Source organism: Macaca thibetana, chromosome 1 (assembly GCF_024542745.1).
Source record: "Macaca thibetana thibetana isolate TM-01 chromosome 1, ASM2454274v1, whole genome shotgun sequence".
Lineage (NCBI taxonomy): Eukaryota > Metazoa > Chordata > Mammalia > Primates > Cercopithecidae > Macaca > Macaca thibetana.
Window position 1 is genome coordinate 37,050,961 of NC_065578.1, and position 14,311 is coordinate 37,065,271.

Below are 14,311 nucleotides of genomic sequence, written 5' to 3' on the forward strand. Positions count from 1 at the left end.
TTTCTATGCTTGGACTGCTCTTCCTCAACAAGTATTTATTGAACACATAGTAAGTGCCAGGAGCTGAGAACGAGGCGGGTGCAAGGCAGGCAGGATCTCAGTCCTTATTTAGGCTGGTGGGAGAGAGAAACAAAACCGTAAGCCTATATGGTAATTATTAAGTATAAACACACCTGATAGGCATTCATAAAGGTTTCCTGAAAATGTCGGGGAGGGTGGGGCGCGGTGGCTCACGCCTGTAATCCCAGCACTTTGGGAGCCCGAGGTGGGCGGATCACTTGAGGTCGGGAGTTCGAGACTAGCCTGACCAACATGGAGAAACCCTGTCTCTACTAAAAATGTTTACAAAAACAACCCTGGGTCGGGCGTGGTGGCTCACGCCTATAATTCCAGCACTTTGGGAGGCCAAGGCGGGTGGATCACTTAAGCTCAGGAGTTGCAGACCCGCCTGGCCAACATGATGAAACCCCATCTACTAAAAATACAAAATTAGCAGCATTTGGTGGCACATGCCTGTAAATCCCGCTACTAGGGAGGCTGAGGCAGGAGAATTACTTGAACCTGGGAGACGGACGTTGCGGTGAGCCGAGATCGCGCCACTGCACTCCAGCCTGGGTGACAAGTGAGAAACTCCGTCTCAAAAAAAAAAAAAAAGAAAATGTCGGGGAGGGAACTTAGAGGGCGGGTCAATAGGTGCAGCAAACTGCCGTGCAGACGTATACCTATCTAACAAACCTGCACGTTCTGCACACGTGTCCTGGAACTTAAAGTAAAATTTAAAAAAAAAAAAAAGAAAGAAAAAGGAAAATGTCAACCACGGCTTCAGAAAGCGATTGGAGCCCAGGATCTACCAGTGACTACCTATGTGACTTGGGGCAGCTGACTGCGCGCGTCTCCACTTCTGTGTAATGGCAGTAATAATGCCCGCCCACAGGATTTCGGGGAGGATTTAATACGCGATACATACAATCTCGCGGTTTCCGCTAGGCCGGAGGGGCCCCCCTACTCCAGGGCGCCGAGGGTCCGCCTGCCCAGGGCCGGGCCCCGCCGCAGGCAGCTGTGGGCGCCACTGTGTGCGCGTACCTGCCCGGAGAGCCGGACCGCCAGGCCCAGACCGCGGACGCCAGGGTCTGGCACAAGGGGCATCGGACGCCAGGCGAGGGGAGCGTCGCCCCGCCCATCTCCCCACTTTGGGGGACAGCCCCCCTCGCTCATTCCCGCCTCCACCCTTGACTTGAATCACTGTTGGGGGGGGTGGGAGGGAGTGGTACGGGGCGTGACCCATTCATGCCGGGAATCGGATCCAGATGTTCCCGCGGCGTGTGCAGCTGCATCCTTGCCTTTTTTGGCAAAAAACGTGCGGCCGCGAGCGGATCCCGGGCCGCCCTCGTTAATCCTTGGGAAGAGGGGGAAGGGGGCTGAGAGGGTCTAGGCCCAGACTGGGGATCGGAACCGGGTCCTTGCTCTGCGGGCTTTGGGAAGGGCTGTTGGCGGAGGGGACTATTGGTACCAGCCAATTAAGGCACCCCATCGCCACCCTCGCTTTCGTCTGGAACCTCCCCCAAACCCCTCCCTTCCCTGCATGGAGGAAAAAGCCCTCTGCCAGCAGGGAGGCAGGCAGAGCTCCAGAGGGACGGTAGCCGTGGTGGGGATCCCCTTCATGGGGAGAGACTTCCCACCCCGTGGCCCGGCCCCCCTCCACCCCGCCCTGCAAGGACGAGGTCTAGAAGAGATTCTGAGCCTCCCAGTCTGCAAACACCCTTCCTTCCCCTTTATACCCTGCGCGCGCGCGCGCGCGCGCACACACACACACACACACACACACACACACACACACACAGGCACACACGGAGGCCCCTGCTTCCTCACACCGCTTTATTGCAGAATCTGGAAGGGGGGTGAGCCAATCTCACCCCTCTGCCCATCTATGGGCAAAATGGAGCTGAAATAAAATGAGAAGACACTCGGTGGCCACCAGCTGGGCAGCACCCTGTACCCTAGGGCCCCCTCATCGGTGGGCCCCTAATTGCTGTCCCCACAGCCTCAGCCCTGGGGGATGGGGTGGGGCAGGTCAAGCTTGAGAATAGTCCACTTTTGAGGACTTCTCAGGCACCCATTGGAGACCTAAGACCTACAAAGAGAAGTCTAGATTTAAGGGGGCCTAAGTCCCAGAGCCCAGGTTTGGAGGGCTGGGGTCTAGAGCCCTGATGTGGGGAGAGGACTCAGTCTGGGAACCCAGACTGCAGGGGAGAGGGTGAGTTCTGGAGTCCAGGTGTGGGGAGGCGGCTTGACTCATGGAGGCTCTATAAGAGCCCAGGTTTGGGGGCCTGGGTCAGGGAGTACCAGTTTGGGGATGCTGGCGTGGGGAAACAATCCTGGAGCCCAGAGGGCGACCCATTTTTTTTGGTTGGGGGGTGGGGCTAAGTCCCAGAGGTGGTTTAGAAAAGGAGCTACAGTCCTGGGCCCGTGGTATGGGAAAGCCTGGGTCCAGGAGCCTGGCTCAGGGCTCTGCCTGGCTACAGCCCTGGCAGAGCACTTGGTCTCCATCCGGCACGAAGCCTTGGCCCACCAGGGAGGTAGAGCAGCGGGCGCAGGAGAAGCAGTTGTGGTGCCAGTGTCGGTCTTCAAAGGACACATACTTGCCTCCACCGAGTCCTGGAGGGAGGCTGGAAGTTAGCTCTGCAGATCTAGGGATGGTCCGGCCCTCAACTTCACCCAATACCACATCCCACTCCCTTGCCTGCACCCTACCCACTCCGTTCTTTGACCCTTGTCCCACCTACGATGGGGCGCTTGCAGCTGCTGCACTTAGGTGCAAAGAGTTCTCCAAAACAGGCCACACAGTAGGGATCTTCATCCCGGGAGGTGAACTGCTGCCCTGCCAGGGGCGTCTGGCAGCCGGTACAGACCAGACATTCTCGATGCCAGGGCTGATCACGGTATGTCACTCCACCCTGTGTCAGCGTCTGTGGGGGCAGCATTCATTAGTAGGTATGAGTGGGGATTCCCACCCCACGACAGGCCTTACTCACCCCCACCTGGCTGGCCCAGCCCCCACCTTGCTGCAGCGGGCGCAGCGAGGAGCAAACTTGTTCTCATAGCAGGGCACGCAGTAGTGAGCACCCTTGTCGGGCACAAAGGAACGGGAGCCCAGCGGCTGCTCACAGCCACTGCACAGGAAGCAGTGCTCATGCCATGTCTGGCCTCCGTACTCCAGCTTCCGGGACCCTGTGGGGAACAGGGGTCCCATTTAGAGGCTGTGTCCCATGCTCCTGAGGGCCACCCTCTGTAACTTCCCCGGGAGTCTCCACTCCTCTCTCAGCCTGAGCAGGGTGGTGTCCAGTGCACATGCAGCAAGAACCCCCCTGCCCCATGTACATTACACATGCTAACCTCTCCCCAGACACCGGACATGATGACCCAGCTAGACACGAGGATTTTGGCATATGTTAAGCCCCCATATGTCCCAGAAATGACAATTTCAGCACATATCGAGCCTCCGTGTAACAGTCATGAAGTCTCACTATGAGCTAAGCCCTCATATAACAGATGTGATGATTTCAGCACTCACACGGGACCCCACATGTACCAGGCAAGTAAGTATATGCCCTAATGCCCTCGGCATGACAGGTTCAGTACATGCTAAGCCCTCGCATCTCCTTGGCACACCATTCTCCATAGGTACTGAGTCCCAACATTTCTATTAGGCATGCAGGTCCCCACACATGTTAAGCCCTCTGTTTACCTGCCTCTGCACACACTAAGACCCAATGCAATAAGCATGACAGTCTCAGCACACCTCTAGTTCCTACATGTACTAAACATGCAGATATTCACACATGCTAAGCCCCCAAGTATGTATCACATGTGTCAATCTGCCTGCACATAGTAACTCCCAGTATACCAGGCAAACAGATCCTGCATATACTAAATTTCCAGAAACATGCTGTGTGTGCAGGTCTTTACACAGACCCAGTCTCCATGTATCAGACAGACACATGCAAAGACCCTACGCAGATGCCAGGCATGCCAGTTCTCACACAAGATGAGCCCCTGAAGACATACCAGGCATGACAGTTTCCCCACAGGCGGAGCACTGCGAGGAAAACGCACTGCAGTAGCAGTCATTGCAGAGCAGCTCACTGTCCTGGCAGGTGAAGGGTTCATCGGCTAGTGAACGCTGGCAGCGGCAGCAGCGGAAGCAGCCTTCGTGGAAATGGCGGTCTTCATAGAACAGCTCCTGTGGGGAACACAGCGGGGGCACTGGCACCCAGGCCTGGTGGATCCATCCTTTGCCCCCTTCCACTGGTCACCACCCACCTCCTGCCTGGCCTGGCCCTCTCCTTACCCTCGAGTCATGCCCGATAAGCTGCTGGCACTCGGCGCAGGTGTTGGCAAAGGTATTGTCATAGCAGGGCACACAGTAGGGGCCGCTGTCTGTCTGGATGTACTTGCGTCCATACAGGGACTCGCTGCATTTTGCACAGTCAAATGACTCGCTCATCGTGGCAAGGAGAGAGAACCCTGTTAGGAGCACAAGGTGGAACTGGGGTCACACAGAGAGGCTGTGACTTGGCTCCTGGCAAATAGGCCTCTGCATTCAAAACACAGAAACAGACCCGGCATAGGAAATGCCAGTTCAGAGTAGGTGGTGATGGGGAAGGGGTGCTTCCGGGAAACCAGGAGTCCCGCATGTTTCTTTCTGTATTTAACTGGGGATAGGAAGAGGTCAGAAAAAAAACCAGGAAGCAGAAGTTGTTTTCTTATCTAGGCCCTAGCAGATCTAGGGGGAGGGGGCTTTTCCTGGGTCGGTGACTCATTTCCTGCCTCAGCCAGCATTTAGCCTCCACTGTCCCGACTGTCCCCAGCGTGGGAGAAGCAGGGGCAGGGAGCCACCCCACTCTACTCCAGATGAGCAGTACTCCCACCCTCTCCTGACTCGGGACTTTAGGAATATGGATCAAGGAACCCTTACCCAGAGCTCTGGAGTACGGAACTTAAGAGATGGGAATGGGCTGTTCCTAGCCCCTCCTGATCCAGAAAACAGTGGAATGCTAGAGAGGTGCTGGACTGATGAATGGTGGAGGAGGCCAGTGTGAGAGGTTAGGCCTTCCCTCCCGGGGCATCAGCCAAAGAGGCTCAAGCAGGAAGGAAATCCTGCAGGCTGGACACAGCCAGGCTTCCCCAGCTAGACCCTCTGCCCTCATCCCCCTACCCCCACTGTGTCTCTGGTCACACTGGCTTGGACAGCCTTGGCCTGCAACATCTGCAGCAGCTGTGGCAGCACAGATGGCCAGATGTCAGGTTTTGCCAGCAATGGGGAGAAAAAAGGAAAATGAAGTGTCGGGGGAGGCAGAGGGGAACTGGAGACAGACTGAGAGTGCAGTGTGCCCCCTGCCACCTCCTGCTAGCATCTGGCAAAACCCCAGTATCTTTCCATCCCCTGGGGTCATGATTTCCCTCCCACTGCCTCTGGGAGAGAAGGTCTCTCCCACCTTTTCTGATTTCTCAGGGTTTGGGACCAGGGAGCTGAAAGCACAGACAGCAAGAGCCAGTGAAGACATTTTGTCCCCAGTCAGGCCCCATCTTGGGTGGGGAGTAGGACAAGGGGGAGCCCTGAGAGCTGCTGCTGGAGACACCCAGCCCCCGACCAAACCTCAGACACTTTCCATTTTCTCAGGAACAAAGCATGTTTGTGGGATGAGGTCATCCACACAGCTGCCTCTGGAACAGGAGCCTGGGGAGTAGAGCGGTAGGGAAGTGGGGTTCCCAAACCTTTCTGCTGCCCGATTCCAGTCACTAGCCCCAAAGTCAGAGCTCCCACCCCTGCTCTCTTCTATCATGAAGCCTGCTCTCTAAGAGCTGGGATACTGGGCTAGTAGAGAGGAACCACCAGGACCCATAGGAAGGAGATGTTCTCACAGCTGTGGATGAGCCCGGGGAAGTTACAGTGACACACAAAGGAATCCACCAACCCACTCTCCCACAAGGCCCCAGTGCTGGCAGTCACCAGGGCCTGCCCTGGCTCAAGCTGAAGGAAAAGTCCTCCTTTTCTCATCCACCCCCAGTGCGAAATTCTTGACAAAAAGCGCTGCTCTGGCTTGAAGTTCAGACTCCAGGCACCAGCAGACGCCCCCAGCTTGGAGGCCTGACTCTCCATACATCAAGCCTCTGTGCAATGGGAGAACAGCCAGCTCCCACTTCAGGCCAGGGTATGAGGCCACCAGGGGCCAGGGTCTTTAGAGCTGGAACTCCTGGGCTGGGGGCTACGGTGAAAGGTAGAGAAGATACTCTTCTTTCTCAGCCCCTTTCCTGCCACTCAGGCCCAGGTTTCCTCTGGCCCAACATCTGAGGATTGCCTGGGCTGTCAGCCACGGGGCAGCAGGGGGCCACACAGGTGGAATGTGTCCACGGGGGGTGCCTGGGCCTCTTCCTTCCTTCTTGGCTTGGCCCACTGCAGCTGCCACCTTCTCAGGCCCAGGCTAGCCTTGGGTCCACCCCCTGGGAGACAGTCAGCACTCAGAAACCAGGGTAACCCAAATAGGGTATGGGCATCGCTTCTATTTCCTTCCCAGAATCCCCCAATGCCCTAGTCTATCCAGCTGGACTCTGGTGAGGACAGAGTAAAGGGCACCAACAAGGCCCACCTGTCTCTGCCCATACCCCTCTCCCCGCCCTTTTCCCTGGCAAGGCTGGCAACTGAGGAGACTGAAGGGAGCCAGTCTTGTATTTCTTCCTGACTGGCAGTGGGGCGGGGTTTGGGGGAGACTGTTCCTCTACAGATGGCTCACAACCCCTGCACCTCCAACAATCTCCCCTCACAAGGCACCTCCCAGTGAACCTCCTGGAGCTCAGAATGGCTGTGTAACTGGCTATGGTGTATGAAACCGCTCAAGCTACAAGGTTTGCATCCTGGCTCCTACACGTACTGGCTGGATGATCTTGCACAAGTCACTTAAGCTCCCCAAGCTTGTTTTCCCATCTAACTAAATGAGATACTACTACTTCCTACCTCCTAAGGTTGTTGTCAGGCTTAAATGTAATGATACTTGTAAAGCACCTGGCAGGTAATAAATACTCAGAAAATAGTAGCTATTATTTTACTATTAGCACCCTCACTCATACTGGGGCCAGATAGCCCCAGTATAGTTTCACAGGCAGGTCTAGGTCAAGGAGCTGGACTGGAATTTTTTTTTTTTTGAGACAGAGTCTCGCTCTGTCGCCCAGGCTGGAGTGCAGTGGCACAATCTCGGCTGTCTGCAACCTCTGCCTCCTGGGTTCAAGTGATTCTCCTGCCTCAGCTTCCCGAGTAGCTGGGACTACAGGTGTGTGCCAACATGCCTGGCTAATTTTTTGTATATTTAGTAGACATGGGGTTTCACCGTGTTAGCCAGGATGGTCTCGAACTCCTGACCTCATGATTGCCCGCCTTGGCCTCCCAAAGTGCTGGGATTACAGGCACGAGCCACCGCACCCTGCCTGGACTGGAATTTTTAAATAGAGATAGGGTCTTGATATGTTGCCCAGGCTGGTTTCAAACTCCTGGGCTCAAGCTATCCTCTTACCTTGGGTTCCCAAAGTGCTGGGATTACACACGTGAGCCACCATGCCAGCTCAGATTTTTTTTTTTTTTTGAGACAGGGTCTCACTCTGTCACCCAGACTGGAGTGCAGTAAGTCCATCTCAGCTCACTGCAATTTCCACCTCCCGGGTTGAAGCGATTCTCCTGCCTCAGCCTCCCGAGTAGCTGGGATTACAGGAGGGCACCACCACACCCGGCTTAAACATTTTTGTATTTTTAGTAGAGACGGAGTCTCACCATGTTGGCCAGGCTGGTGTCGGCTAGGCCTTTTTGTTTTTGTTTTTTTGTTATGAGTTGGGGTCTCACTCTGTTGCCAAGGCTGCAGTGCAGTGGCACGATCATGGCTTACGGCAGCCTTAAACTTCTGGGCTCAGCCAGGTGAGGTGGCTAATGCCTGTAATCCCAGCACTTTGGGAGGCTAAGGCAGGTGGATCACCTGAGGTCAGGAGTTCAAGACCAGCCTGGCCAACATGGCGAAAACCCACCTCTGCTAAAAATACAAAAATTAACTGGGCATGGTGGCAGGCGCCTGTAATCCCAGCTACTCAGGAGGCTGAGGCAGGAGAATTGCTTGAACCAAGGAAGTGAAGGCTGCAGTAAGCTAAGATCATGTCATTACACTCCATCCTGGGTTACAACACCAAAACTCTATCTCAAAAAAACAAAACAAAACAAAAAAAACCTACTCTGGGCTCAAGCAAGCCACCTGCCTCAGCCTCCTGAGTAGTTGGGACTACAGCCACATGCCACCATGCCCAGCTAGGTTTTTCTGTTTTTTGTAGAGATGGGGTTCTCACTATGTTGTCCAGGCTGGTCTTGAACTCCTGGTGATCCTCTGGCCTCAGCCTTCCAAAGTGCTGGGATTACAGGCGTGAACCACTGTGCCCAGCCTTGTCTGAAATTTGACCTGGACATTCTCAGCCTAGGCCCAGGGAGAGAATAGGAGGCCCCAGGCCCATGGGGCTTGCTGAGGACACCAGTGGGGGCAGTGGTTGCTCCAGCCCAGTCAGCCTGACTCTAGTAAGCATAACTCTTGAGATCTCCCACACAGGTCCACAGGTGTAGACACCTGCATGCTGCTTTGCCACTCACAAAGTCCATGCCCACCACCATCTCATCAGATCTCACAAAAGGCAGGCAGGACAGAGTATCATCCCCATTTTACAGATGAGCACAAGGAGGCAGGAATAGAGCAGGCTTATGCCCGAGGTCACTCAGTTATCAGGACCCAGGTCCCCTGCCTCCCAGGCCAGAGCTCTTCTGTCTCCCTAAAAATACTGCCCTGGTGATGAAGGGGATGATCAGCTTTTAAGGGCAGGGGGACAGGAGATGCACTAGAGCCTGGCTCTTCTCCCCAGCTGCCAGCCCTGTGATTGGAAGGCACCCAGAAGCCTTTCTAATGCCCCATGCCAACCATTCAACTCTTCTGTCCCCCACCCCCAACATGCCCACTATCCAGGAGGACCCCGGCCAGGTCCCACAGCTGTGAGTCAGGATCAGAACAGACCCCTCCCCCACCTTCTAGAAGCTGACAGGAGACTTAAGGGGAGAAATTCAACTCCCTCAACCCTCACCCTCTGCTACCGGGCACCAACCCCAAGCTCTGCTCTCCCCCATGGGACCTGGAAGTCAGAGAAGTCTAGGGAAGGGGGCTGGGGAGCAGGATCCCGCAGCTGCTCTGGGGACAGGAGAGGAACAGTTCATTCACCCTGGGTCCCCCAGGGCAGAGGCAGCCTGTCCAAGATTTGAGTTTAAAAATAAGTTGGGGCTGTCTTGGTGGCTGTGTGTGTCCACGGGGTTCTTCTTGATCTCGAACTTACTGTCTCAGGGCCTCTGCCTCATGGGGGATTGGTGGGCTCAGAGTTTCTGTTTCCCCAGAGCCTCACTTCCCAATGGTTCAGGTCTGGGTAAGTCAGGGGCTGTCCTGGAAGCTGTCAGCCCACCTAGGTCTCTCTGCCCCCACTAAGTCTCAGTCTCTGGTGTCTGTCTCTGCTTCACTCAGCATCTCTGTGTCTGGACACAGCTTCTGTCTTTAGGTTTTGGACGACTCTGTATCTTGACTGGCTGTCCCCCGGCGGCCCATGCCTCTGTGGATCTCAAGTCTTGGTCTCTTCTTGTCTACATGGCTGAATGTCTCAATCCCCACCACATCCCTTTCTCTGTCTCTATATCCAAGTCTCTTTCGCCACCTCTGCATGCCTGAGTGTCTCTGTCTCTAGTCTCTGAGTGTCTCTGCAGGCCTCAGAGAGCAGATTCAGCCTGAGGCCAATGACGCCCAAGCCTCAGGGCACCTCCAAGGCCTGGGGAAGGGCCCCAGGGAATGTGTTCGCTGGGGTCCCACGTATGTTTTCTGAAAATGCTCCAGAAAGCCTGGGACGGCCCCCATGTCTCGGGTCTGTCCACCGGTAACACTGTACGCCCGGTGTGTCCTTGTTTCAATGGTCTCGGTAGCCTCCTCCTGTGCCTCGAGTCCCTGCCTGTCTTGGTCTCTCGCTCCACTGGGCTCTGCGAGAACCTCAGTTTCTCCAGCGCTTCTGGTCGGTCTGTCTCTATCCGGCTTTTCTATTTCAAACTTAGCCCCCTCCCCCGCCCAACTCTCGCTGCCGCCCCCGCCCCCGCCCCGCCCCGCCCGGCAGCCCGGAGGGGTCTAGTCCGGGCGGGCGCTCTCCCGGGCTCGGCGTGCCCCGGGCACCTGTGGCCAGAGCCTGGCGGGTACAGGGGGCCGGGGCCGCGGCTGGCCTCAGCCCTCCGCGGGTCCTTTCGCTCCCCGGCCTGGGCGCGGGGGCGGACTGCCGGGGCTGGGAGCCGGGGTCGGCGGGGCGCTCACCTCGAAGCGGGCGGCGGGAGCGGGGAGCGCGCGGCGCGGGCGGGGCGGGGAACCGGGCGCCGCGTCCCTCGGCGGCTCCTACCTGCGGGCCGGGCCAAGCGGGGGCCGAGCGAGCTGCCGGCGAGGCTGCCGACTGCAGACGGACCGTGTGGGCGAGTGGGAGCGCGGCCCCAACCCCTCCCCGAGGAAGTGAGCGCGGGCCCGCCCCGCCCGGACCCCGCCCCCGGCCCCCCAGCCCGCTGCGGGGGCCAGACCCCGCCCCCACCTCCCTTTCGGCCGCCAGCGGGCCCGGCCCCCTCCTCCTGCCCGGCCTAACCTGGCTCTCCCAACCTTCAGGCGGCCGGGACCCCGCCCCTGTCCCCTCCCCGCAGCCTCTGCTCTCCTCCCCTCCCACCCCCCCCCGTCCCCAGCTGCCAGAGGGAGACTGTTGTATTCCATCTCAGGCCGGGGACATCAGACCCCACAGACCATGGTCCACTGGGGAAGAGTCCTGTGGCCTCCTCGGATTTCCCCACCCCCTCACCTTACCCTTAGGGGTGACACTCAACCTGGCCTTAATCCAGCCTGGAGGAGGAGGTTTTGACTCTACTGTCATGAGCCTGTCAGCGGGCACCAATGTGTTCTCTGAAAACATGGGGCGAAGAGAGGACCCCTCCCCACCACAGGGCCTTGACCTCCAAAGGGTTTTACTCCACAACTTTGAGTAGCAAAAACAGGGGTAACCACCTCCCCACCTCCAGTGGCCTCCTGACGCTGAGAAGTCCTGTCTTGCCTGGGTTTCCGCAGTGCCCAGGAATAGTTTTGACCTTTGAGGCCCAGGAGAGACCCTAATCCTTGGCCCCATGATCTTTGGGCTTCTAGGGTGGGGTGTGAGGAGTGTGAGAGGATGGGGCACTGCAGGGGTGGTGGAGGAGAGGGGAGGGGACCTCTGCAGTGTCTAAACCTCTGGCTTCCTCCCTGTGTCCGTGAGGGAGGACTGGCGCCTGCTAGGGACACGAGGCCCCTCCAGGTCCTTGAGGCCACCCCCCCTGGGATCCTCAGGCTTGTCACTAGGAATAAATAGCCTCGGTCTGGAAGGGGTGGGGGAGGGAGGGAGGCAGGAGGCTCTACTGTGCTGTTAGTGGAAACAAGAGACAACAAACCAACCCTGGAATAACCTTAGCGTCTAGAGTGAAGATTCAGGTGCCCACAGAGGCCTCCCCACACCCCAGGCTGGGTGCAGCGGAGCTCTCACAGAGGAACTAACACCCTCCCAGGCTGGGACTCCTGAGAACCTTTCCCTCCCATCTCTGTGTCATGCCTGGGTTCCTGGGTCCCAAGTCACCCTCCAGGCCTGGTTTCCTTTCAAAATTAAATTATTGCTTGTTTATTATTGCTGTTGTTGCCTAAATGGTAACAGCCATGAAGGCAGGGCTCCGTTTTGTTCCCCACAGCCTTCTCAGTACTTACTTCAATATCCGGCACATAATAAACATCTGATGAATGAATGGATAGCAGACACTGCTTCAGTATGTATGCCCGTCTAACATCCTTGGTTTGTATCACAGGCACCTGTTATCTGGAGTCCAGGCAGTGAGCATCCAGCCCATGGATGGGGCCTTTCTCTGGGATTTTTTTTTCTTTTTCTTTTTTTTGAGACAGAGGCTTGCTCTGTCACCCAGGCCGGAGTACAGTGGCGCAATCTCGGCTCACTACAACCTCCACCTCCTAGGTTCAAGCGATTCTTCTGCCTCAGCCTCCCGAGTAGCTGGGACTGCAGGCACGCACCATCACACCCAGCTAATTTTTTTTGTATTTTTAGTAGAGACGGGGTTTCACCATATTGGCCAGGATGGTCTCAAACTCCTGACCTTGTGATGTGATCTGCCTGCCCCAGCCTCCCAAAGTGCTGGGATCACAGGCATGAGCCACCATGCCCGGCCTCTCTGGGATGTATCTGGCAGGTGTAAGGGACTCCCAGCCCAGGGGAGTGCAGTGAAGACTACTCAGCCTTGGTGGAGTGGGTACCAAGAGGAGGTCAGCTCTGGGGGACGGGATCGCAAAGGTGGGGAGCCTTCAGAAAGCAAGGGGAAATGAGTGAGTACAGAAGGGGCCTGATAAAAGGCAGAGTATTGGAATCTCTGTTCTTGATGCATGGCTCTAATCTCTCCTAAATAGTCTTAATGAGAGCCAGTACTTACTGAGTTCTTTCTTTGCACCACTCCTAAACACTTTACATATATTAAAGTGATTATTCAATAACTTTATTAGATATATGTGCATATAGGCTGGGCGCGGTGGCTCAAGCCTGTAATCCCAGCACTTTGGGAGGCCGAGGCGGGTGGATCACAAGGTCAGGAGATCGAGACCACAGTGAAACCCCATCTCTACTAAAAATACAAAAAAAAATTAGCCAGGCGCAGTGGCGGGCGACTGTAGTCCCAGCTACTCAGGAGGCTGAGGCAGGAGAATGGCGGGAACCCGGGAGGCGGAGCTTGCAGTGAGCCGAGATCGTGCCACTGCACTCCAGCCTGGGCAACAGCGTGAGACTCCGTCTCAAAAAAAAAAAAAAAAAAAAAAAAAAAGATATATGTGCATATATATTTGTTTGTTTTTGAGACAGTGTGTTGCTCTGTCACCCAGGCTGGAGTGCAGCGGTGCAATCACAGCTCACTGTAACCTTAACCTCCTGGGCTCAAGTGATCCTCCTACCTCAGTCTCCCAAGTAGCTGGGACTACAGGCGTGGGCCACCACACCCAGCTAATTTATTTTAATTTAAATTTTTTGTAGAGGCAGGGGTCTTATTAAGTTGCCCAGGCTGGTCTTGAACTCCTGAGCTCAAGCGATCCTCTTGCCTCAGTCCCACAAAGTGCTGGGATTACAGGCATGAGCCACTACTCCTGGCCTAAATATATATTTTCATCCTCATTTTAAAGATGAGAAAATGGAGGCACAGAGAGATTAAGTAACCTGGCAAGGGTGACACAGGTAATAATGGCAAAGCTAGGATACAAATCCCGATGGTTGGCTGGGCATGGTGGCTCTTGCCTGTAATCCCAGCACTTTGGGAGGCTGAGGCAGGAGGATTGCTTGAGCCCAACAGTTTAAGACCAGATCTGGGCCAGGCGCGATGGCTCACACCTGTAATCCCAGGATTTTGGGAGGCCAAGGCAGGCGGATCACGAGGTCAGGAGATCGAGACCATCCTGGCTAACACTGTGAAACCCCGTCTCTCCTAAAAATACAAAAAATTAGCCAGGCGTGGTAGCGGGCGCCTGTAGTCCCAGCTATTCTGGAGGCTGAGGCAGGAGGATGGCGTGAATCCGGGAGGCGGAGCTTGCAGTGAGCCACTGCACTCCAGCCTGGGTGACAGAGTGAGACTCTGTCTGAAAAAAAAAAAAAAAAAAAAGACCAGATCTGGCAACATAGTGAGACCCCCATCTCTATTAGAAAAAAATCAAATCAACTGGGCGTGGTGGCTCACGCTTGTAATCCCAGCACTTTGGGAGGCTGAGGCAGGCGGATCACGAAGTCAAGAGTTTGAGACCAGCCTGGCCAACGTGGTGAAACCCTGCCTCTACTAAGAATACAAAATTAGCTGATCGTGGGGGTGGGCGCCTGTAATCCCAGCTACTTGGGAGGCTGAGGCAGGAGAATCGCTCGAACCCAGGAGGAGGAGGTTACAGTGAGCCAAGATCGCGCCACTGCACTCCAGCCTGGGCGACAGAGCAAGACTCTGTCTCGGAAAAAAAAAAAAAAATCAAATCTAGACAGTCAGAAGTGGTAGTGCCCTATGCCAAAAACGAGCTTCACCATTAGGCTCTAGTATCTGTAGTCATTCATTCTCTGTAAACCTCAGTCTTCTCACTGTGAAAAGTCTGCCTCACAGCATTGTTGTAAGGATTGGATGAGAGCACACAAT

General features: G+C 55.8%; 5 protein-coding genes across 6 annotated transcripts in view; 3 read left to right on the top strand and 2 right to left on the bottom strand.

Annotated features, from left to right (window-relative positions):
• UTP11 (UTP11 small subunit processome component) overlaps positions 1–14,311 on the top strand; it is a 594,364-nt gene that overhangs the window by 563,385 nt on the left and 16,668 nt on the right. The gene's annotated exons all lie outside the window — the stretch shown is intronic.
• Positions 1–14,311, top strand: part of NDUFS5 (NADH:ubiquinone oxidoreductase subunit S5) — a 1,192,795-nt gene that overhangs the window by 157,008 nt on the left and 1,021,476 nt on the right. The gene's annotated exons all lie outside the window — the stretch shown is intronic.
• SF3A3 (splicing factor 3a subunit 3) overlaps positions 1–14,311 on the bottom strand; it is a 592,026-nt gene that overhangs the window by 40,433 nt on the left and 537,282 nt on the right. The window lies entirely within an intron of this gene.
• AKIRIN1 (akirin 1) overlaps positions 1–14,311 on the top strand; it is a 1,026,732-nt gene that overhangs the window by 22,112 nt on the left and 990,309 nt on the right. The gene's annotated exons all lie outside the window — the stretch shown is intronic.
• On the bottom strand, positions 1,862–10,653 carry FHL3 (four and a half LIM domains 3). 2 transcript variants are annotated; one of them, XM_050800307.1, is made up of 6 exons: positions 10,492–10,653; positions 4,349–4,524; positions 4,066–4,240; positions 3,059–3,228; positions 2,780–2,966; positions 1,862–2,655 (listed from the first exon to the last, which is right to left on the bottom strand). In XM_050800307.1, exons 2-6 carry the CDS (start codon positions 4,502–4,504, stop codon positions 2,501–2,503), a joined length of 843 nt encoding a protein of 280 aa, XP_050656264.1. In that variant the 5' UTR covers positions 4,505–4,524; positions 10,492–10,653; the 3' UTR covers positions 1,862–2,500. The 2 variants fall into 2 exon arrangements, with proteins under 2 accessions (XP_050656264.1, XP_050656256.1); XM_050800299.1 differs by having other exon boundaries at positions 10,410–10,593.